This window comes from Amblyraja radiata, chromosome 22 (genome assembly GCF_010909765.2).
Source record: "Amblyraja radiata isolate CabotCenter1 chromosome 22, sAmbRad1.1.pri, whole genome shotgun sequence".
Taxonomy (NCBI): domain Eukaryota; kingdom Metazoa; phylum Chordata; class Chondrichthyes; order Rajiformes; family Rajidae; genus Amblyraja; species Amblyraja radiata.
In genome coordinates this window covers 7,239,666-7,264,535 of record NC_045977.1, presented here as the reverse complement: position 1 = coordinate 7,264,535, position 24,870 = coordinate 7,239,666, and the positions used below count along the sequence as shown (strand labels likewise).

At 45.4% G+C, this 24,870-nt stretch overlaps 1 protein-coding gene across 1 annotated transcript in view; it reads left to right on the top strand.

Moving 5' to 3' along the window:
* Positions 1–637: 637 nt before the first annotated feature.
* cpped1 (calcineurin like phosphoesterase domain containing 1) overlaps positions 638–24,870 on the top strand; it is a 272,056-nt gene continuing 247,823 nt past the window's right edge. The window contains exon 1 of the mRNA XM_033040303.1: positions 638–853. Coding sequence (XP_032896194.1) covers positions 784–853 — 70 coding nt within the window. The 5' untranslated portion in view covers positions 638–783. The remainder of the gene's footprint in view (positions 854–24,870) is intronic.

Here is a 24,870-nt window from a genome sequence, read left to right as displayed (position 1 = left end):
GAAGTTAGTACATAGTAGCTAGATTTTTACAAAATAATATAGATTTTGAAGTATATCTAATTGAAGTTTCTTGAATGCGGCCTTATTAGATTACAGCTAACTTAAATGCGGCATTCCAACATGAAAAGGTTCCCCACCCCTGGTCTGGACCAAAGATCTTAGAGCTCTAGTATCTTTGGTCCGGACGAAAGATTGAAACGTGGACTCTCCATTTCCCTGCATAGGCCTGACCCGCGGAGTTCCTCCAGCAACTCACCTTTATGTGTGTCTACAAATTGCAGCATGTTGTGCCCAAACAGAAATGCCAATCGCCTCTTATCTTTCGGTTCGTAATCTTAAATCTCCCGTTGTATTGGAGCAGTACCAGACTACTTCTTTCAATATATATTTAAAAGAATGACTGAAAATGTATGAAATTAGGGCACAAGGTAATAGTTTACATAAAAAGATACTTATCCTTTATATTAAAAAATCGAGATCTATAAAACTGATAATTACGGAAAATGTGTCGTTTCATTTTTGCAAAAGGCAGTTATAAATCCATTTGAACATTGTTTTTTTTTAAAAACTCCTATACAGTTCCCATTGGCAAATAGAAGAAAGTGCCGTGTTTCCTGCACATTTCGACGAAGGAAAGGATCACCCCTTGGAGATACCTCATTCAAAAGCAAAACAATCGAACTGCAGGCTGCGCCCTCGGCCGCCCTCCGTAGGACCAAGTGGGAACACGATTTGTTGTGTGGAGCTTGTGTTTGCGCCGGGATTTACCGGAGAATACTCGCCATGGCTGCAGGACGCGAAATGCCCATTTTTCTTAAAGCCCAGCGTCGAGGCTACGAGGGATTTAGCGAAGGTACAGCGCTGGGCAACGCAACCCAACCCCGAGGCCGCTCTCCGTGACTCCCCTCCCCGTCAGAGATAGACACACAATGCTGGAGCAACTCAGCGGGACAGGCAGCGACTCTGGACAGAAGGAACGGGTGACGCTTCCGGGTCGAGACCCTCCTTCAGTCTGCATTTTGTGTCTACCTTCGGTAGTTACGGCAGCATTTTGTGTGTCTTATCTCCGGTGTATACCAGCTCTGCAGTTCCTTCTTCCTGCCCTGGCCGGGCCGGGCCGGGCTGTCCCCGCGCACGGGGCAGGTCTGGGCCCGCGTTCTAGAGCCTTGCCCGGGCCGCGTTCTAGAACCTTGCCCGGGACTCCCTCCCGGGACACGTTCTAGAGCCGCCTCTGCCGGGGCTCCCCGGGCCGCTCTCTGCAAGTTGCAGACTACACCCCGTACGCTCTCTCCCGGGGATGTGGCCAATTCACCGGGTACTTGCACGACATGAATAAGCGTGAGGGCTCCCTCTCTCCCCTGCGAAGCTCTGAGGTAACCTCGAATTGCCATAATGCAAGTTTAAACTTGGCAGGAACGGACCGTGATCATTTTTTTTAAGTTGAGGGAGCAACCAGCTGGCCGGTCAGACCCATTTTTAGAGCAACTTCGTCGCGTTGTATTGCAGAAACCTTGATAAGTTTATTGTCTTTTAGTTCATTGGCAACTCTGTGTTATTATTACTGGCCAGAGAGGGTAATAGAGTCACACAGCACAAGCATTTTAAGGATGTTTCTTAAATGTCGTGATTGTATCTGTGGGTCACAGATATTAACCACTTACTTTACTGCGTTGCAAAAACTTTCCCCTCTGATCTCCTTTAAACCACTCCCATTGCAACGTAAACCAATTGCTTGGAAATAAGGACTTCTCTTAATACAACTAGTTGTTGTGGAACCCACTCACCACACGAAAGGACAGTAAAACGGAGACACAAGGAACTCCATCTGCTGGCATTTTGAGCAAAAACACAAAGTGCTGAAGGAACTCAGCGGGTCAGGCAGCATCTGGTTAGGAATGGTCACGCCACGTTTCATGTCGGAACCTTTCAGATTGATTCTGAATCAGCCCGAAGGAGGGTCTCAACCCCAAATACTGCCTTCCACCACCCCAGGTGCTGCCTGGTCCATTCAGTTTCTCCAGCACTTTGTGTTTTGTTCATTGTAAGGGCAGTAGATGCAATTGTTATATTTTCAACAGTTTAAAAAAATGCAGGACTTCTGGAAAAAGACTAATTGGATGGCTCTTTCAAAGTGCTGGCTGTAGCATCTTCACCTGAAATGCTGGCTGCAGGGATCGCTGTATGGGAAGGTTTTCTGTCAGCAGTAGCCAACAACAGAAATTGCAGGAAGCAGCATTTCTGGACAGAACCATTTCCAATACAGACTTCCGTCATTCAACTCAAGATCATAATACGGAGGAAGATTTATAAAAGTGGTAGAAATGCACAAAGACACCCCCAGAATGTAGAAATAGGGTTGCTGTCTTTGGCTGGCATTATTAGATCACCATTTTTGGTCGTGACATTTGATAATAAGATATGGGATTGAGAATGAATGGAGCAAGAGAATTATTTACAGTTTAGTTTATTGTCACGTGTTCCGAGGTACAGTGAAAAGCTTTTGTTGCATGCTATCCAGTCAGCAGAAAGACAATACATGAATATTTGCTGCAGTTTTAGAGAAGATACAGCAAATGTATCAGATACAATTTGATACAAATGTATCAGATACAGAAATTGTATCAGATACAAATTCAACCCTCTTCAACCCTCACCCTGAACACCGGCGTTCCACAGGGGTGTGCTGAGTCCCCTCCTCTACTAGCTCTTCACCTACGACTGCACACCTGTACATGGTACTAACACCATCATCAAGTATGCAGATGATACAACGGTGATTGGCCTCATCAGCAACAACGATGAGTCGGCCTATAGGGAGGAGGTCCAGCTCCTAGCAGCATGGTGCGCTGACAACAACCTGGCCCATAACTCCAAGAAGACCAAGGAGCTCATTATAGACTTCAGGAAGTCTAGGGGTGGCATGCACACCCCCATCCACATTAACGGGACGGAGGTGGAACATGTTTCCAGCTTCAGGTTCTTGGGGGTCAACATCTCCGATGACCTCTCTTGGACCCACAATACCTCAACTCTGGTCAAGAAGGCTCACCAGCGTCTCTTCTTCCTGAGGAGACTGAAGAAGGTCCATCTGTCTCCTCAGATTCTGGTGAACTTCTACCGCTGCACCATCGAGAGCATCCTTACCAACTGTATCACAGTATGGTATGGCAACTGCTCTGTCTCCAACCGGAAAGCACTGCAGAGGGTGGTGAAAATTGCCCAACGCATCACCGGTTCCTCGCTCCCCTCCATTGAGTCTGTCCAAAGCAAGCGTTGTCTGCGAAGGGCGCTCAGCATCGCCAAGGACTGCTCTCACCCCAACCATGGACTGTTTACCCTCCTACCATCCGGGAGGCGCTACAGGTCTCTCCGTTGCCAGACCAGCAGGTCCAGGAACAGCTTCTTCCCTGCGGCTGTTACACTACTTTACACTGCACCTCGGTGACTGCCAATCACCCCCCCCCCCCCCAGACACTCCTCCCACAGGAAAAACACCATGACTGTATGCATGTAAATAGATTTATTTATTCATATTCTATGGCGCTCTTCCAGGGAGATGCTAACTGCATTTCATTACCTCTGTACTGTACACTGACAATGACAATTAAAGGAATCTGAATCTGAATTATTAGGTACCCCATGGAAGAAGTATTTAGGAAATGATGGTATGTCATGTCCTGAGAAGTTGAAACCAAAGCGATTTATTTTAGAAAGCTTTAGAAAAGGGGTAGACAAAAATGCTGGAGAAACTCAGCGGGTGAGGCAGCATCTATGGAGCGAAGGAAATAGGCAACGTTTCGGGTCGAGACCCTTCTTCAGAGTGATGTGAGGGTGGGGGGGGGGGGGCGGGAAGAAGAAAGGAAGAGGAGGAGCCAGTGAGCTGAGGGAGAGCTAAGAAGGGGAGGAGAAAGCAAGGACTACCTGAAATTAGAGAAGTCAATGTTCATACCGCTGGGGTGCAGACTGCCCAAGTGAAATATGAGGTGCTGCTCCTCCAATTTACAGTGGTCCTCACTCTGGCCATGGAGGAGGCCCAGGATGGAAAGGTCGGATTCGGAATGATAGAAAAAGATGACTACATTGGTGCTACCTCCTGCACCCACACACAACTCACTGACACACACCATTTCACCACTAACTTCCATCCGGCACTCAAGTTCACCTGGAACATTTCCGACATTTCCCTACCATTTCTTGATCTCACTATCACCATCGCAGGTGATAGAGCCTACTTTTTAGAAAAGGGATGTTTTTTTTACATTTGATATAGTGATATATTTTCCTGTTGTTTTAAATATAATTTAATATTTACATGTATTCAACATTTTGATCATTCATTGCAAGGTTTTTGTGCTCTCAATCTGAAAATTTCTAGTTTTTTGAAAGTGGTTTTGTTTTATCAGAACACTGATTTTATTTATTTTTATTTATATTTTACTTTTATTAACAATCCTACTTCCCACTCTATTTTACCCCTCATAAAATATCCTTTCCAAAGTGTAAGCACAAATGGTTGGAAGTATTTCTTGATTCTTGGTGGCAGGCACTTAATGGGATATTTAAGAAGTGGTCTGTGGGGGACTGTACAGTGCGATTATTGTGTCCTTTCATTTGCGTTTGTCACTGCAACATTGCAATTCGCCATTCTGTTAACTTCAGCAAACCACAAGATGCTGCAGCTTTGTTAGCATCTGTTGCAAGAGCGAGAGAGAGACATTTATGGACGTTGAAGCCATAAAGGAGGGGGGAAAAAAATTTAAGATGAAGGGGATTTGAAAAACGGAGCAGACTTGGGAAGCAAAAGGGAAGATGGCATATAAAAGAGAAGCAGACAACACACACGCACAGCTGAAGCGATGGGCAGACGAGGAGTTAAAATGGTCAAAGTGATATTCATTCATTGGAAAAAAAACAAGATAATGAGGAAAATCAAAGAAATAAAATATATAAGAATAATTAAACAAAGAGTAGGAGTAAACGGGTCCTTTTCAGAATGGCAGGCAGTGACTAGTGGGGTACTGCAAGGCTCGGTGCTGGGACCCCAGCTATTTACAATATATATTAATGATTTGGACGAGGGAATTGAATCCAAGTTTGCGGATGACACGAAGCTGGGGGGCAGTGTTAGCTGTGAGGAGGATGCTAGGAGGCTGCAAGGTGACTTGGATAGGTTGGGTGAGTGGGCAAATGCATGGCAGATGCAGTATAATAGTAAGATTAAACGAGAACTTACCAGTTTGATCTTTATTTTATGAGGTTACGATGAGGGAATACGTGAAGAAGGCCCGTTCAGCCGCACGTGCGTCAATCTTCAAAGCAGCGGTGTGAAATCACAGATAATAATAACAACAGTGACTGAAGTATAATAGTAAGATGAAAGAAGACTAGAACTACCAGATGAGCTTAACGAGGGCTGGGAGCGGAGGACACGTATTCCCTCATCGTAACTCCTCATAAAATAAAGATCAAACTTCAAACTGATAAGTTCTCGTTTAATCTTACTATTTTACTTCGGAGTCACGTGAGTGACTACGTGAAGATTTCAAAGCTCTGTGATTTCATGCCGTGAGACACAAGTCCACACAACCACAACTGCCTCATTGACAAAATGAGGGAAAACATTCATAATGCATATAGTCATGACATAGATTTAAAACATGCTGATGCTGTTAAATAAGCAATAAAAATAGTCACATCTCTCATCCGGATGGAACCTATAACAGAACATAAAATAAATTGAGAATACCTCTGGTCTAGCAACGGGTTATTATAACATGTTTGAAATATTGTTCGTTTGACCACACTACAGCCGTTATGATGTGGCCCAGCGGAACATAATTAACCCTTGCTGCTGCTGTTATAGCAGCCCTGGTGGAGCGAGATGCAGATCAGTATCTACTCCTGCATACCTCAACTCTATTTTAACACCTGACAAGATCTGAGCAGATAGGATGTTATAACGTCTTTTGTAATTAACAATCATAGTTAGCTCAGAGTCTCAAAGTGATCTTGACGTATTGTTGTCTATGTGTGTCCCCACATAACGAGAAATCCCTGGGTATGTCTTGAGCTATTTTGAGACCTGACACCCCTACTGCTCTGCTTAAATTAATTATAGCATGAAATACTATGCTTATATTTGCAGATGTAATCATCCTCTCCTGTCACAATAATGTAGGAAGTGACCTGTTGCGCTAACCAGCGCCAGGAGGATAACTACCTAATGAGGTCCGATCAAAGCTAAGAATGTAGCTGGAACCCCCTGGTTCAAATAGTGTTACACAATGTCAATCTCCCATACTGCATTGTACTTGTCCCGCGAAACCTGTGTAACAGATATCCTTTACTAACTCGATATCCGAGGTGAACACAACAACTTGGCCCTCGTTAGCTGCAGTAAGTCTGATGGAAAGCCCCTTGGCACAGTTAATGATCCTATAATTCAATATTGTCAAAGACCATTTAAATGAACTGCAATAACTCAGAATCTGTACCATTTTAAATATAACATGAGCGCTTCCCATCTCCTGAAGCAGCAAAGTACCGCTTTTTTGGTACCATTCCAGCACTGTGAATACATACAAAAATAGCATGACAAACCCAAGCCATAAGCAGTCTATTCAGAATCTGTAGAACATATATTGATTTTATCATGCAACGGCTGATCTTTCAAGCCGCAGGCTGGACCAGCAAGTTACGTTTAAATAACCATATAATGTTGCATTATTATTATTCCCGACAAATCGGAAATCAAACTGCATAGGCCAATTCCACAGCTGGAACCTAAAGCGACTCTTGATGACTCTATTTCAAGACCCGACTTGGGGACGACAGATGGCACAATGGGCTAAGTGTTCGGCTGGCAACCGGAAGGTAGCCGGTTCGAATCCCGCTTGGAGTGCATACTGTCGTTGTGTCCTTGGGCAAGACACTTCACCCACCTTTGCCTGTGTGTGAATGTGTGTGAGTGATTGGTGGTGGTCGGAGGGGCCGTAGGCGCAGATTGGCAGCCACGCTTCCGTCAGTCTGCCCCAGGGCAGCTGTGGCTACAGAAGTAGCTTACCACCACCGAGTGTGACTGAGGAGTGAATGAATAATGCGATGTAAAGCGCCTTGAGTATTAGAAAGGCGCTATATAAATCCCATCCATTATTATTATTATTATAAAGCAAATTGGAGGAAGACATAAAAGACGATTCCTCATGCTTGTAGCGAGAATGTATCTTTTGCCACTATTATGCCACACATTTTTTGCAACCTTTAATTAGCATGAAAACAATATATCTATATTCGGTGTTGCATTAAATCAGAATTTCATAACTACTGCGTGGTCCAACACCCATTCTGTGTTGTCATTGATCTGTACTTAATGATACTCCAGTGGCGAATTAGATTATGTACCTTTTACAGGATATTTTCCCTGATTGCACCCTCGTGCTTATCATATGCCACATGAAGTTGAGCATGCACCTATGCATATTCACTCAATCACTCTTTAACCCATAATGCACTTAGGGTCTATAGATAGCTGATACCAATACTGAAGAGTTAATAACTCATTGTAATTCTCCTGCACCTCCAACTAGAGATGACATTTGCATGTTCCCAACTTAAGCCATAGCATCGTTTTTGCAATATAATGACATATTTATTGATCAACTACTGGAGCAATGCTGAATACTGTTTGTCCATCATAGTGGCTTTCTTAGCTTCAGTTGGCAATAGCAAGTTGTATTATCAATGACCTTCATGACCCTTATTGTTTGTCATTAAGCATGATGTCAGTACTCCCAAATGCACAGCTGCATCACATCTATTACATTGCCAGTTAGTCTAATGAATAGGAACTCCTTTATAACCACAAGGCTGATCCAGGTTTCTATTGATTGCAATCTGTTGCCCAGGGCAGAGTCACATGGCAACTATCCATTTGATAACAACCTAATTTACTGGATAGGAGAAACCAATTCCTCAATTAGCTTGAAACTGAGTGGATTTTAGTCAAATACAGCATCAAAATATAATCCAGACAATATATCACAATTGGTTTTGAACTCTGAGTAGTCCTTGAATGATTTATTGTTATCATACTGTTTAACTTGCCTCATCATAACAATGCCTTCAAACATCTCTGATGATCATTGTACAAGGAAAACCATATGAAATCAGTTTGATCACCCTTCTTTCATAATGAACATGCCACACCTGCCATCATTTCTAGTCTGCCCTGACAACAACTCTGGCCCGGTTCTGATAATTCTCACATGTCCCAAGACAACTCTTGCCATAATTCTGACCTTGCCTTGAAAGACAATTCCCCCTATCTCCTAGCCTGTCTCGAAGGCAACCTGGCTAACATACTGGACCTGGCTCAACACTCTTCTGGCCAAATTCCAACCTTCTTGGAATACTAGTATTGTCCAGTTACCTGGTTAAAATGCCTCTGAGTAGATGACAATGTCTCAGTTATTTGTGTGTTGCCCAACCAATTGTAAATCTTACCAACTTGTTCGTGGTCACTTAGTTGTAGAGTAACTCTGGTCAGCTTAATGCTGCTACCAGCTTCAGTGAACCGCTTCCTGCCGATGAAGCCGTGGGGTGCGTTTTCCCCCTAAACTATGTGCTTCGCCCTTCAGGTTTTGCCTGTGGAATATGTCTCACCTGAATAGAATATTCGGCGGGTGGCTCTAACTCCCCTGATAGCGGTGTTCACTGCATTGTGTTGTAATGGCAACCTTGCTGCCAGAATCATACCTCTGACACGTGCCCTTCATCCTTGAGGTATGCTCCACGCTATACCCTCAGCCTCGGCATCAGATTACACTGACCCGGCATGTTCTCCTCTTCCATAAGGGAGACATTAAGCAGCCCTACTACAAGGCGCTGCTGGCATGACCTCTCCAACAGGTCCACCCTTCAGGATCAGAAAATGCCCTGGTAAGCTCACCTCCTCCATGAGGGAGACATTATTGCAGCCCTTCTTCAGGTGCTGCTGCCATACATTTAAACAGCCCTATACAAGGCGCTGCTGACAAGGCCTAGAGCAATAGGTCGGCACTGCCATATATTCGGCATCCCCATTATGCAGCCCTGTTACAAGGCGCTGCTGGCAAGGCTCTCCCATCTGCCCAACACTGCCATATCTCCTGATGTTAGGGTGTATCTATCTTGAGCCTCCTCTCAATAAGGCTCCATCCTGGCCAACTTCCACATTATTTATTTCTACCGGAAAGGAACCCTCCCGGCACCAGGACTGACCACTTGGGTCGATTTTACCCCATATCTTGGGGACTTCTGCGGTCTCGGCATCGCATAGCTGGTAGATTCCCCTCCCCCGGGAATCCTAGCACCCTTATATATTACCGGAGAGAAACCCCTACCAGCCCCAGGGCTGACCGTTCCGGTCTGTTTAACCCCTTACCTGGGGACCCCTGCGGTCTGCAAGCCGCATAATTACTGGATTCCCCTACCTGGGAACCCCAGCCTCTATATGGATATCGGGGAAAATCCTCCCAACACCCGGCATATATATTTACTCCCGTCTCCTGGAGGTCCCCTCCACGGAAACCCCAGCATAAATATTTATCTTGGAGGGAAAACCCTTCCAGACTCCTGGTCTACTGGAGGTCCCCTCCACGGGAACCCCAGCATTAACATACATATCTTGGAGGGAACACCACTCCCGGCACCCGGCCTGCTGGAGGTCCCCTCAACCGGAACCCCAGCATTAACATTCATATCGGAGGGAAAACCCCCTCCCGACTCCCGTTCTAACTGGCGGTCCCCTCCACGGGAACCCCAGCATAAATATTCATATTGTCGGAGGGGAACCCCCTCCCGACTCCCGCTCTACTCGCGGTCTCAGAATAAATAGTCTTATCAGAGGGAAAATGCCTTCTCGCACCCGGCCTACTGGAGGTCCCTTTCCTGGGAACCCCAGCGTTTCTGTGCCTATCGGAGGGAACCCCTCCCGGTACCCGGAGCGCCTGTAAGCCACTGACCACCCGTCAGCAATGTCTTCCACGACACCCGACATTCTCCAGCTACCCGCTCTTGGCGGCAAGAACCGGGGTTTCCCCACAGCCCACAGCCCATAGGATTCGTCGGGCCTCGCGAATCCGCGAACTAGAGGTTCCTGCAGGGAATAAAACAGGTAAAAAATCAGCTTAACTGAAGTTTAAACTTACCGGGCTAGGGAGCTGCTGCCCCAACTGGCCGCCTGCACCAATGCGTCTGACGTAATGACGCACGTGCGGCTGAACGGGCCTTCTTCATGTAGTCACTCACGTGACTCCGAAGAAAAATGTGGATAAATGTGAGGTTATCCACTTTGGTGGCAAAAACAGGAAAGTAGACTATTATCTGAATGGTGGCCGATTAGGAAAAGGGGAGATGCAACGAGACCTGGGTGTCATGGTACACCAGTCATTGAAAGTAGACATGCAGGTGCAGCAGGAAGTGAAGAAAGCGAATGATATGTTAGCATTCATAGCAAAAGGATTTGAGTAAAGGAGCAGGGAGGTTCTACTGCAGTTGTACAGGGTCTTGGTGAGACCACACCTGAAGTATTGCGTACAGTTTTGGTCTCCTAATCTGAGGTAATACATTCTTGCCATAGAGGGAGTACAGCGAAGGTTCACCAGACTGATTCCTGGGAAGTCAGGACTTACATATGAAGAAAGACTGGATAGACTCGGCTTGCACTCGCTAGAATTTAGAAGATTGAGGGGGGATCTTATAGAAACGTACAAAATTCTTAAGGGGTTGGACAGGCTAGATGCAGGAAGATTGTTCCCGATGTTGGGGAAGTCCAGAACAAGGGGTCACAGTTTAAGGGTAAGGGGGAAGTCTTTTAGGACCGAGATGAGAAAAACATTTTTCACACAGAGAGTGGTGAATCTGTGGAATTCTCTGCCACAGAAGGTAGTTGAGGCCAGTTCATTGGCTATATTTAAGAGGGAGTTAGATGTGGCCCTTGTGGCTAAGGGGACCAGGCGGTATGGAGAGAAGGCAGGTACGGGATACTGAGTTGGATGATCAGCCATGATCATATTGAATGGCGGTGCAGGCTCGAAGGGCCAAATGGCCTACTCCTGCACCTATTTTCTATGTCTATGTTTCTATCTTTCACAGGAATTAGAATGGGTTATCTGTAGGCCTGAACTTTGCAAAAATATCAACAGCAACGCTTTGGAATTTGTGTGCCTGTATAGTTAAGATGGAACTCCCAAAGTTTCTGTCAGTGATTTACTACATCAGCACACTGTGTTCTGTTGGAGTCTGTGCTTTGGAGAACCTAACGCCTTTACAATTGGCTGTAAAATACTGAATAACGCCTGCCTTCCGACCTAAAATAAAGGTCGGTACGAGCAATATTTTTGTGACAAATCCATCTATTACATTTAGATGCCCGAGGATTTGTCTCACCTCCGAACAAAGGTAACATTCACTTTTTCTCACAGAGAGTGGTGAGTCTGTGGAATTCTCTGCCTCAGAGGGCGGTGGAGGCAGGTTCTCTGGATGCTTTCAAGAGAGAGCTAGATTTGGCTCTTCAAAATAGCAGAGTCAGGGGATTATGGGGAGAAGTCAGGAATGGGGTACTGATTGAGGATGATCAACCATGATCACATTGAATGGCGGTGCTGGCTCGAAGGGCCAAATGGCCTACTCCTGCACCTATTGTCTATAGACTTCTGTACATTAAGTTTTAAAAAAGACACAACGTGCTGGATTAACTCAGTGGGATGGGAAGCATCTCTGAAGAACATGGATAGGTGATGATCCAGGTCAGGATCCTTCCTCAGATTGAGTTACTTTTCTATGTAAACCAGCATCTGTAGTTCCTCTCATTTCATCTCGTAATAATGTGTGCTACTGCTCCGTTGTTCATCAAGAGGCCTGATGTTATGTCCTCACTGCACCATTACCAGTGTGTAATTCTGGCAACGCATAGCTCAGAATCTTTTTGAGTGGATGGGAACATGATGAAGTGTTACCAATCAGGCATGTCCTGCAATGCCTTGTCCTGCCTAATCAATGATTTTTACCTAAAACTGAGTCCAGTGTTCTGGAAGGACTTCTTTATATTTTTGATATAAAGTCGTTGTATGTTTATCAGCAGGTTAACTATTTCTAGAACAAAGTTTTGGGATAACAATGTCAATTTTGCTGCATGATGGAAACATTGCACTTCTTAATCTTTCAGTCTGAAGAAGGGTCTCGACCCGAAACATCACTCATTCCTTCTCTCCAGAGATGCTGCCCGTCCCACTGAGTTACTCCAGCTTTTTGTGTCTGTCTACAAGAACAAGCCCTTTGCCCGTGATGCCTGTATCGACTATGATGCCAATTTAAACCACATATCTGCAAGCACGTGATCTGCATCCTTCCACCCCCTTTCATATCTGTCTAAATGCCTCTTAAATGTTCCACTCTACCTGCATCCACCACTTCAGCAGCCCAATCCAGGCACCACCCCACTCTGTAACACAAATAACCTGCTTGTACATCCCCTTTAACCTTGGGGAGAGAGGTCTTTAATCTTCATGTTCACATATTTTTGTATTGGTCCCTGAGAAGGGACTTTGAGTCATTGCAAGTCAGTTCAGTTCAGTTTAGATTATTGTCACGTGTACCGAGGTACAGTGAAGACCCTTTGTTACGTGCTAACCAGCCAACGGAAAGACAACACATGATTACAATCGAGCCATTTTCAGTGTACAGATACATGATAAGGGAATAACGTTAGGTAACAAGGTAAAGCCAGTAAAGTCCGATCAAAGATAGTCCGAGGGTCCCCGATGAGACAGATAGTAGTTCAGCACTGCTCTCTGGTTGTGGTAGGATGGTTCAGTTGCCTGATAACAGCTGGGAAGAAACTGTCCCCGAATCTGGAGGTGTGCGTTTTTGCACTTCTATACCTTTTGCCTGATGGGAGAAGGGAGTGCCAGGGTGCGACTCGTCCTGGATCATGTTGTTGGCTTGCTGAGTGTGGATTGTTATTAGTACATTAAGTGTGAATCAAGCAGAGAATGGATAATTGCTTTATTCTTGAAACAATCCTCTCATCCTTTCCCAATTGTAAGACATCAAAAGCCACCATTAACCCCCCTTTCCCTATTGATATAATTGTTTTTATAACTTGTTATTCTATAATGCGAACTTTCTTATGAATGCAATGGTTCAATGGTTTCTTTATGGTCATGTGCACTAGGTACAGTGAAGTACTTGTTTTGCAGGCAATTCAGCAAGACTATCCCTGTATATCAGCACAATCAGTACAGTGCGCACAGAACAGCCCGCAGAGACCATATGCAAGAGTCGCCATTTTGGCACTATTTTACTCGTCCCAGTTGCAGAAGGGGCCTGTTGCAGCCATCGCATCCGTTCCGATGTCCCTCTTCATGCCCGGCCCTCTTCAGCACTCGTACCCTAGGGGTGCTCCTCCTCCAGCCGACTCCCCCGGTTCCACTCACCGGGCCCCTTCTTCAGCGTTCACCTCCACTCTGATTCCCAGTCCACGGGGTGAGCAGGGGCCGGGCTCGGCGGCCTTCCCTCCCCGAGTGAGCCGGGCGCGGGCAGCAAGCCAGGCCGCCGGGCCCAACCCCAGGCTGCGGCAGGGGCCCATAGCGACCCTCAAGGCCCTGCACTGCTTCCCACCGCCACTCCCGTCACCGGCCCGCTGTTGTGTTATAGTAAAACTATCTATACAAGCTTGTACGAACCCGTTCTAATAAGATTCAAAAGACTAGGCTTGTATTCACTGGAGTTTAGAAGGATGAGGGGGATCTTATAGAAACATATAAAATTATAAAAGGACTGGACAAGCTAGATGCAGGAAAAATGTTCCCAATGTTGGGCGAGCCCAGAACCAGGGGCCACAGTCTTAGAATAAAGGGGAGGCCATTTAAGACTGAGGTGAGAAAAAACATTTTCACCTAGAGTTGTGAATTTGTGGAATTCCCTGCCACAGAAGGCAGTGGAGGCCAAATCACTGGATGGATTTAAGAGAGAGTTAGATAGAGCTCTAGGGGCTAGTGGAATCAAGGGATATGGGGAAAAGCAGGCACGGGTTATTGATTGGGGACGATCAGCCATGATCGCAATGAATGGTGGTGCAGGCTCGAAGGGCCGAATGGCCTTCTCCTGCACCTATTTTCTATGTTTCTATGTTCTCCATCACGGCCAGTCTCTCATTCCCCACACTTCCAAAAGTGATAACATGGGAGATAATTGCAAATAAAAGTTAGATGGAGTGTTGGGAAAATAAAGACTTTAATGTGTTTTGTACAAAACATTGTTTACACTATGTGTAGGAAGGAACTGCAGATGCTGGTTTAAACCGAGATAGACACTAAAAGCTGGAATAACTCAGCGGGGCAGGCAGCGTCTTGGAGCGAAGATATGGGTGACGTTTCGGGTCGAGACCCTTCTTGAGACAAGGGTCTCGACCCGAAACGTTGCCCATTCCTTCTCTCCAGAGATGCTGCCTGTCCCGCCCGCTGAGTTGCTCCAGCTTTTTGTGTCTATCATTGTTTATAATCTATTGTGCTGCTAACTAATGGCTTTTCAAAGGCACATTGTTTTGAATTAGTGGATTTGGGGAGGGGAGAAAGCAGAGGGCCATTTCTTTGTTCGTGAATATAAAGCACCCTCAATAATGTTTTGTACGAGTTTTTGTTTGAAAGGCTGGTCTGCTTTATTGCCATGAAGATGCTATTCATTTTACTGACTGGTCCACTGGTGAAAGTTGTCAGCTACAGTTGTAATGTGAATCCTGACATTTCATCTGTGATGTTAGCTGTGCAAGCAGTTTCCCCTTTATGTGGAATGTTTTAATGTTATTTTATAATTTCCCTTTGTGCTGTCCATGGCAACATTTTTGTACTGCTACTCTTTGCGCTGTTCAGTTAGATTGCAGAGGTAACAGTGGATAGGAAGGAACTGCAGATGCTGGTTTAAACCGAAGATAGACACAAAAAGCTGGAGCAACTCAGCGGGTTAGACAGCATCTCTGGAGAAAAGGAATAGGTGACGTTTCGGGTTGAGACCCTTCTTCAAACTGAAAGATAGGGGAAAGGGAAATGAGAGATACAGAAGAAATGAATGAAAGATATGCAAAAAAAGTAATGAAAATAAAGGAAACAGGCCATTGTTAGCTGTGCCTAAGCTATTCACTTCTTCCATTCATTTGTTCTATGTCTATATCTCTCGTTTCCTTTTCCCCTGACTCTCAGTGAAGAAGGGTCTTGACCCGACACGTCACCTATTCCTTCTCTCCAGAGATGCTGACTGTCCCGTTGAGTTACTCCAGCTTTTTGTGTCTTATCTTTGAGGTTGCAGTGAAATTGACCTGAAAGAACGACTTAATTGTCGGCAGCAGTGGTGCTGTTCCATTCTTTATTCTTCACCTAAAGGAATATGGGCAAATGTTGGGGGAAGAGGAAGTGAGCAGTAAAGGGCCTGTCCCACTTAAGAGACCTAAAGAGCAACAAAAAATCAAGGTCGAGGTGAGCTGCAACCTTCTACCACCTCCCACGCATATGTTGAAAACCTTGCTATGAAGGAAAACGGCTTCGACTAGACCTGCGACAAAAAAATTATCGATTTTTAAAACGGCAACCTATTTTTAGTCGAGGCCGGTTTTAATCATGATGAAAAAAATAGCTGCAGCCTAGATGAAGCCTTGACCACGCGGAAACCACTTTCGACCATTAGGGAGAGTGATCAAAACCTCCTGTGATCTCATGGAAACCATGGGTGGCGGGCAAGGTCACCAGAGGTTGCTGTTCAGATCTCCTAAGTGGGACAGGCCCTTTATGCTCCAAGTAACTCGGAACAATCCACTGAAAGGCCACTTACTGGCTCAACAGTTATATGATTTTGTTATCTTTACTTCATGAGCAATGGTTTCTTCAATCATCCATAAGAGTGGAAATTAAGTTTCTAAGGTGGTTTGCTACCATTATATTAGGATCGATGAGTTTGTTTTATGGAGTTGAAGCTGAATAGATTTAGTTGATCTTTTGTCCCCTAATAAGGGGAAGTGTTTGCAAACATATTATTCATCCTTTGTCAGCTTGGCTCGGTTGCTAGTACCGTTGCCTGTGAGGGATTATTGTGGTTTTAAGTCTCGCAGTGGATGTAAGCAAGTCATTAGTAGAACTTAAGCGAGGATTTTCTGAATGTGTAGTGGCATTTTACAAATTGGCCATTGTACCACCTCTTCATTTGCCTTCTTGGGTGGCCTCTACTTCCTGAGAAGATTACGGAGAGTCGGTATGTCAAAGAGGACTCTCTCGAACCTCTACAGGTGCATGGTAGAGAGCATGCTGACCGGTTGCATCGTGGCTTGGTTCGGCAACTTGAGCATCCAGGAGTGGAAAAGAATGCAGAAAGTTGTGACCACTGCCCTATCCATCATCGACTCTGACCTCCCCACCATCGAAGGGATCTATCGCAGTCGCTGCCTCAAAAAGGCTGGCAGCGTCATCAAGAACCCACACCATCCTGGTCACACACTCATCTTTCCGCTGCCGTCAGGTAGAAGGTACAGGAGCCTGAAATATGGTACATCCAGGTTCATGAACAGCTTCTTCCCCACAGCCATCATGCTATTAAACTCGCCATCAAACAAATTCTGAACTATAACAGCCTATTGCACTTTATCTGTTTAATTATGTGTCTATGGTATATAGACACACTGAACTGTTCTGTATTTATGCTTACTATATTCTGTTGTGCTGCAGCAAGCAAGAGTTTCATTGTCCTATCTGGGACACATGACAATAAACTCTCTTGACTTGACTTGACTCAACAAGTTGAGTGTTTAATTTAGTTTAGTTTAGACCTACAGTGTGGAAACAGGCCCTTCGGCACACTGAGTCTGCACCAACCAGTGATCCCCGCATATTAACACTATCCTACACACACTTGGGATGATTTCACCTTAATATCAAGCCAATTAACCTACAAACCTGCACGTCTTTGGAGAGTGGGAGGAAATCAAAGATTTCAGAGAAAACCTACGTGGTCAGGGGGAGAACGTACAGACAGCACCCGGAGTCGGGATCGAACCCGAGTCTCTGGCGCTGTAAGGCAGCAACTCTACCGCTGCGCCACTGTTGTAAGTTGGCATGTTGTCTTGGCCAATGTTCACCCCTCAACTAGCAGCTCTGATGGCAGATGATGAAATGATTCATACCTCATTGTTGGACTGATCATTGACGTTTCTGCAGCCTCCCATCCAACCTCTTCCCTTTCCTGCAGTTTCCTCCTTTTCCCAGTGGAATCCAGTCTCTTGGAAAATTGACTGCAATAGTTGCTGCACAAGTGAACTGAGTTTTCTAAAGTGACTGCGGTAAAATTCACCATTTAGCATAGTGGTCTTGTCACTGAACTGGCATTCCAGAGTCTGAAGAAGGGTCCCGACCCGAAACGTCAGCCACCATTTTTATCCAGAGATGCTGCCTGACCCGCTGAGTTACTCCAGCACTTTGGGTCTGTCTTCCAGAGACTGAGCCTGATGAATAAGATATTAATTCACAAGACAAATACATTCTGGAGTAAATGAAAGTATTTTTCAGTTTAAAACCCAACTTAGTTAGGCCAAGATTTAACTCCAGACTCTCAGCAATGTGATTGACTGGAATCTGATGTGGGTCGGCAAGATCCTCACCGTGGGGTGGTATTAAATGCCAACCTTGCTCATGGTACCCACAGCTCATAAATGCATCAGTACCAAATCCATAAGCAAACCCTCAGGAAAGAAATATACACGTTTGTGTTCTCTGGTTTCTGAGCTTTATACTTGTTCAATTTTCCATGTAACTAAACAGGTTATGATACTTGTCGAATCAAAAAATGCAGACACTGGTTTCCGAAAAAGGACACAAAGTGCTGGAGTAACTCAGCGGGTAACTCTGGAGAACATGGTTGGCTGACGTTTCATATCGGGACTCAAAATGTCACCTACCCATGTTCTCCTGTGATGCTTCCTGACCCGCTGAGTTACTCCAGTACTTTGTGTACAGGTTGTGATGCTTAATTGAGATTGTAGATTAGTGTTTGTAAAATCCAAAATTACATAATGTTAATACCAGTATGTGGATTCCTTATTTATATTTGACTCAAAGTAAAATGTAAATTAATTTTCCATTTTAACTGGAGGTGAAGTAATCACAAAATCACTAAATTAATAGCCACAATGAAGAAAGAGATAATGTGTAGGAAGGAACTGCAGATGCTGGTTTAAACCAAAGTTAATAGATTGCTATAAATCAAATGGTTTAAAATCATTAGTTAGGTAAGCTTTCAAAAGCCATAAGAAGGTGTGATGAATGTAATACTCCCCAAGAAAAATTAGATTGTTAAAATAATTCACAGCAAGTCTGGAGAAATAGTGTTTTGGAAAAGCAAAGCTTCAAATCAGAAATTATTGTTTTCAAATCTTTTAATATCCTTCCCACTCTGTGTCACTCCTTCAATACTAAAACCCGCTTTCATATTCCCAATTGTAATTGTTTCACCGATGGGGACCATGTACAACGAAAAACACGAATGCTGGCAAACTGAGTGGCTTAAACAGTGTCTGTGGAGGCAGAGACGGATATATGGACACTTTATTTTCACATGTACCATGAAGGTACAGTAAAATTCTTTGTTTTTGGCATGCACGGAGATTACGGAGAATCTGTATGTCAAGGAGGACTCTCTCTAACTTCTACAGGTGCACAGTAGAGAGCATGCTGACCGGTTGCATCGTGGCTTGGTTCAGCAACTTGAGCGCCCAGGAGCGGAAAAGACTACAAAATGTAGTAAACACTGCCCAGTCCATCATCGGCTCTGACCTCCCTACCATCGAGGGGATCTATCGCAGCCGCTGCCTCAAAAAGGCTGGCAGTATCATCAAGGACCCACACCATCCTGGCCACACACTCATTTCCCCGCTACCTTCAGGTAGAACAGGGCTCAAAATTAACGGTTGCCCTGGTGCCATTGACCACTCAAAGCGCCGCCGGGCAACTAAACACCGAGTCATTTTGCCCGGCTTGGCAACCAGATACTGGTTTGTACCGAAGATAGACACAAAAAACTGGAGTAACTCCACGGGTCAGGCAGCATCTATGGAGAAAAGGAACGCGACGTTTTGTGTCGGCGGTGACGGCTGTATTGCGTGAGAAAGATACTAGGTGCGGGATGACGAAGGGTTGGAGCGAATGACGGGCCCCGCACAGCGGCAGCAGCGGCTCCATCTCCTCCTCCTCCATCACCCCGCCCGCCCTGATAGCGGCCGCTGCTTGCAAACCTGCTGACGGCGCTTTAAAAAAAAAACCCTCCCGCACGCCGAGGGCCGGGAGGAGGGAGGGAGGGGGAGGCCTCGGCGTGCAGGAGGGTTTTTTTTTTAAAGCGCCGTCAGCGGGGTTGCAAGCAGCGGCCGCTATCAGGGAGGAGGAGGAGATGGAGCCGCTGTGCGGGACCCGTCATTCGCTCTGACACTTCTGAAGCAGCTGCACCATAGATCCTATAGCTATAGGATCTTTGAGCTGCACTGCTCGGCCCTGTTGGCTGGCGGAGGAGGGAGGCGGTGGCGAGGAATTCCCAACGGCCTAGGCAGCGGGCAATGTTGTCCGAAGGGCGCTGACCTACCTTCCTTCCTCTCTCCTCTCCCCTCACCCCTCTCCCCTCTCCCCTCTCCCCTCTCCCCTCTCCCCTCTCCCTCTCCCCTCTCCCCTCTCCCTCGCCCCTCTCCCCTCTCCCCTCTCCCCCCCTCCCTCCCTCTCTCCCCCCCGGGACCCCCCTCTCCCTCCCTCTCCCCCTCCCTCTCCCCCTCCCGGGACCCCCCTCTACATCCCGCACTGATCCCCATTCCCGCCTCTATTCAGACCTCATTGACATCCCCTGCGCTCATCTCCCCCCTCCCCCCAATGTATTCATCCTGCGCTGATCACCCTATCCACCCTGCATTAATTCTCCTGCCGCCATACCCCCACCCCCCCCATCCATCCTACACTGGTTCCCCAATTCACCTTGCACTTACCCCTTTCCCATCCATCCTGCACCTCCTCCATCCATCCTGTACTGATTCCCCCATCCATCCTGTACTAATCCATGCATTCATCCCGTACTGACCCACCCTCCATTTACCCTGCACCTTCCCCCATTCATTCTGTAGTGATTCCCCATTCATCCTGCACAGACCCTCCGATCCATACTGTGCTAACCCCCCCCCCCCCCCCAATTCATCCTGCGCTGATCTCCCCCCCCCCCCCCCCCATCCATCCTGTACTGATCCTCCCATTCAAGAAGAATGGGGGGGAACAGTCTGAAGAAGGGTCTCGACCCGAAACGTTGCCTATTTCCTTCACTCCATAGATGCTGCCTCACCCGCTGAGTTTCTCCAGCACTTTTGTCTACCCCCATCCATCCCGTACTGAACCCCCCCATTCAACACCACTGACATCCCCCGTGCTCTCCCCTCACAATTTTACCTACTCCAACCAACACGTACTAATTCACCTGCCTCAATCCATCCATTCTGCACCGACTGCCTTTTAAACCCCTCCCCCCCGCCATCTACCCACCCCGCACTGATTCACACACACCCCTCTCCCTGACCCTATTGTCCTGGAAATGTCTTCAGAGCTAATATTGACTATGTTTGATAACGGAATGCAATCAAATGTGTTTTAATTCCCAGTGTTATTATTTGTTTTAATCTATAAAGATGGATTAATTATATTGTGAACACGTGAAACATTAAAACCGCAGTGTTCGATTGTCACTGCTACCGTTGACACGTTATTACAGAATTCATTTTAACGGCAAATCAATGCTCTTAATATGGAGTATCAGTACTGTAGTTATTTAATGAGCAACATTCACAACTATACGTACACATATATGTTACCATGGTCCAGGATTTATTGACACAGGTTGATCATACGCTGAATAATCCAACCACATTTTTGTTTGGAAGTGGAAAGAACTAATAGAAATTGCATTAATTGCAATGTGTAAAAAGAGTTGAGATACTGTATTATAATTTTGCTGCATGTCATTGTGGGATATATCATGTCTTTGATTGGTGAATGTTTAGTTTGTGACTTTATTTGAAGCAGAAATAATATGTGAATGCTTCATTGAGTATAATTCCGACTACGCGCTTCGTCCGAGCACATTATCGCACGCGCCATGCAAGCCATCTTAAATGACCACCTAAACTGTCATTTGGCAACCTAAAAAGCTGCCAAGGTTGCCCGGCTGGCAACAGGGAAAAAAGGTTAAGCGAGAGTCCTGTAGAAGGTACAGGAGTCTGAAGACTGCAATGTCCAGGTTCAGAAACAGTTTCCCCACAGCCGTCAGGCTATTAAACTCAACTCAAACAATACTCTGAACATTAATAGCCCGTTACCTGTTTATTTGCACTTTATCTGTTTTATTTATTCATGTGTGTATATATTTATATAATGATATATGGACACACTGATCTGTTCCGTATTCATGCCTTCTATATTCTGTTGTGCTGAAGCAAAGCAAGAATGTCATTGTCCTATCTGGGACACATGACAATAAACGTTCTTGACTTGACATTAGACAAAAAAACCGCCACAAGGCACCAACAAAGTTACAAAAGTACCCTTAAATATTGTTGGTCCCTTTTTCATCATCTCCCCCCACCACCCACTGGTCCCTCTTGTTCTCTGCGGCCCCCCCACGCCGGGTCCCCATTGTTCTCCGCGAGTCGGTCCATCCACCTCGGCCCCTGGGACTCTGGCCTCCATGTTCCAAGTCCCTCCTCGTTCGTGGCAAGGTGGTTCTCGTCAATGCTGGTGGCTCGAGCCCGAGTTTGGAGTCCACGGTGTGCGGGCAGGGCCTACCCGTCCTACCGGTAGGTCCATTTGCCATCGTTACGCGGCCTGCTTGCCGGGTCCTTCTCGTCGTCGGTCCAGAGGCCGAGGTGGGTTTTGGGTTGAGCCTCTGGATTGCGAGAGAGAGGAAGGGTTGCCAGCATATAGTGGTAGACGGGGGATAGAGGCTGGAAGGAGATGGGGAGGGATCATTGCTTCCTGGATTCTGGAGAACCCTCCTAGCATAGCAATAACAGAGGACGACACAGAGTGCTGGAGTAACTCCACGGATCAGGCAGCATCACTGGAGAACACGGAGACGTGATATTTTGGGTCAGGACTCTTCTTCAGAGGATGTCATGAATGCTATAAACAACAAGATCAGAGTGGGACTAAACAATTCTACAACACTAAGGATCAGGCCAAAGCTCTGAAATGGCCTGAAAACATTTTCAGTGTCATTCCGAATAATCCTTTCAGTGATTGCGGACCTGTGGTTCCCAGGAGTTAGTGGGATTTTTTTCAAGGAGGTTTGGAAAACAGTTTTGAATCTTTTTCTGTCCGACTAATAATCACCTGCTGTAACAGAGCGAGGGCCAGTGTGTGTTTCGGGATGCTGGGGTTAGGTATATGACTCACCATCTGCTTGGTGGAGCTGAATGGATGAGAATCATTTGAGATTCAGTACAGGGCCTGAAGTAGAGCTCATGTATTAGGTATGTTGCAAAGCCTACCTGAAGCGTCCTTGAAAATCTTCCGTTGCGGGTGTGCGCGATTTTGGCGCCGTTTAGAGGGGGCGGGTTTAAAACGCGATTTTCTCTAAGCTGTTCCAATCGAAAATGTTCAGCCTAGTTAATTATTAACGAAAAATCGCTGGAAGACCCCGTCGCAAAAGCTATTATTAGGTTTAAAGGCCTTGAATAATAGTTATAGTAGTTTAAAAATCAATCTCTAAACCCGCGACCGTCAGCAACCGCAGGGTCTCATAAAGCAAATAGCAGAAGTTAGGTTGTATATTTTTACATTAAAAAGGGCTTCTAAAGATCCCGTTATACAAAGTTTAATATTGCGAGTAGCTCAATTTGGGCCCATTATATCGCGCAGTATTTTTCTCGGCATTTGGGGGCACAAATCTACCGCAATGTGAACGTTCTAAACCAGCGCGTTCCACAGAGACCCACTGGAAAGCTGATTTAAATGGGCATTTATTTACAGCAATTAAACACTAAATTCCTTCCATTTGGCCTATAAATTAATGTAAATGAGATTTAAAAATCATGTTTTATTGTGAATTATTTGTGAATATTATTTGGACATTTAGGCTATTTAAAAATGTTAATCATTTATTAAGAAATGGATAGATGTTTAGATCTAGTAATTGAAGTCTGAAATTAGCTACAATTAGGTAACTAACTAATTATATGCTTTAATTTCAGGTCATCCAAGTAAGATTATTTTATATTTGTTTCAGAATGCTTCAATCTATGATAACTGAAAATTTCATTCAGTTCTCTTAATTTTTAAGAAAGTTATGGGCTTTTGACTGTTCACGATCACAGCTTTTTTGTTATGTCCATAGAAAATCAATAGGGAACAAGATGCTAATTTCCCAGTATGAAAATGGCCATAACTTTTTAAATACTTGAGATATGAAAGTGAATTAGATGTCAAATTAAACTTATTTTTATGCTTTATCTGATGGGATAAATTACAGACTTGATTTTTAAAATCTCAAAATTTTGTAACATTGCTACATGTATAACTAGAACAGTTTCTTGTAAAGGGCCTGTCCCACTGTACGAGGTAAATCAAGAGTTCTCCCGAGTTTTCCCCTGATTCGAACTCGGAGAATGTCCGTAGCGGGTCCGTGGGAGTTCGTGGATGTCTCGTAGCGGCTCGTACGAGTAAAAAGTACAATTTTTCTCATCACTAGTATTTTTTTACTCGTGGACATTTTTCACAGTGTTGAAAAAACGTCACGAGTTTACCGGATTTCCCGAGTACCTACCGTTACTCGTACGAGCCGCTATGAGACATCCACAAACTCCTACGGTCCCATTACGGACATTCTCCGAGTTTGAATCAGGGGGAAAACTTGGGAGAACTCTTGAATTACCTCGTACAGTGGGACAGGCCCTTTAGTCCCTTATCATCTCGACTCCAGAATCAAAGTTATCATTCGCTGTCGTTAAGCTGCAGGGGGCTACGGATGAAACTCAGGAGTGGTATTGTGGACAAGGGAAGACATGTGTTGTCATTCAGTGCACTATGGTCTGGTCAACATTTGGGCATGGGCTGATAAGTGACAAATAGCATTCATACCACGCAGGTTCCAAGCAATGGCTCTGTCCAAAGAAAGTGTGTCATTACCTTCCCCTTCATTCAGATTATTGCCATCAAGTTCTATATCATCCGTGCTCAGGTCAGGGTCGTCGTGGACAAAGTGCTTAACTGGGGCAGCTCAATGTAAATAGTATCAGTTGGTTTTGTCAATGTCATTGTCATATTTGTAAATGTATCATTTTGTGGATGTGCTCAAATTGAGGTACAAGGATTGAGGGGATTTGAAACGTGGCACTCTGGAAAGATGCATGATTAAGGATGAAGCGACAACAGCAATGTAAGTGAAGTGAAGAACTGGCAGTGTCCATCAGATGCATATTGGTATCCTTCTCTATGTAGACTTTATTGATGTAAAATAAATGCCAGATTTAACTGGGCAGCGGATCCTGCTTTTTCGCTCTATCATGGCCTCTGGCCGGGTCAGTGAAAGGAGTGGGAATGGAGGTGTATGTTTTATGGGAAAGCTAGAAATATGGCTGTCCAACAGGGTCTGAAGGAAGATCTCGACCCAAAATGTCACCCATTACTTCTCTCCAGTGATGCTGCCTGTCCCGATGAGTTACTCCAGCTTTTTTGGGCTACCAGTGTGGAAACAGACTCTATGGCCCACGGGTCCATGCCGACCAACAATCACCCGCACACTGGTTCTATGTTATCCCAATCTTGCATCCTACACACT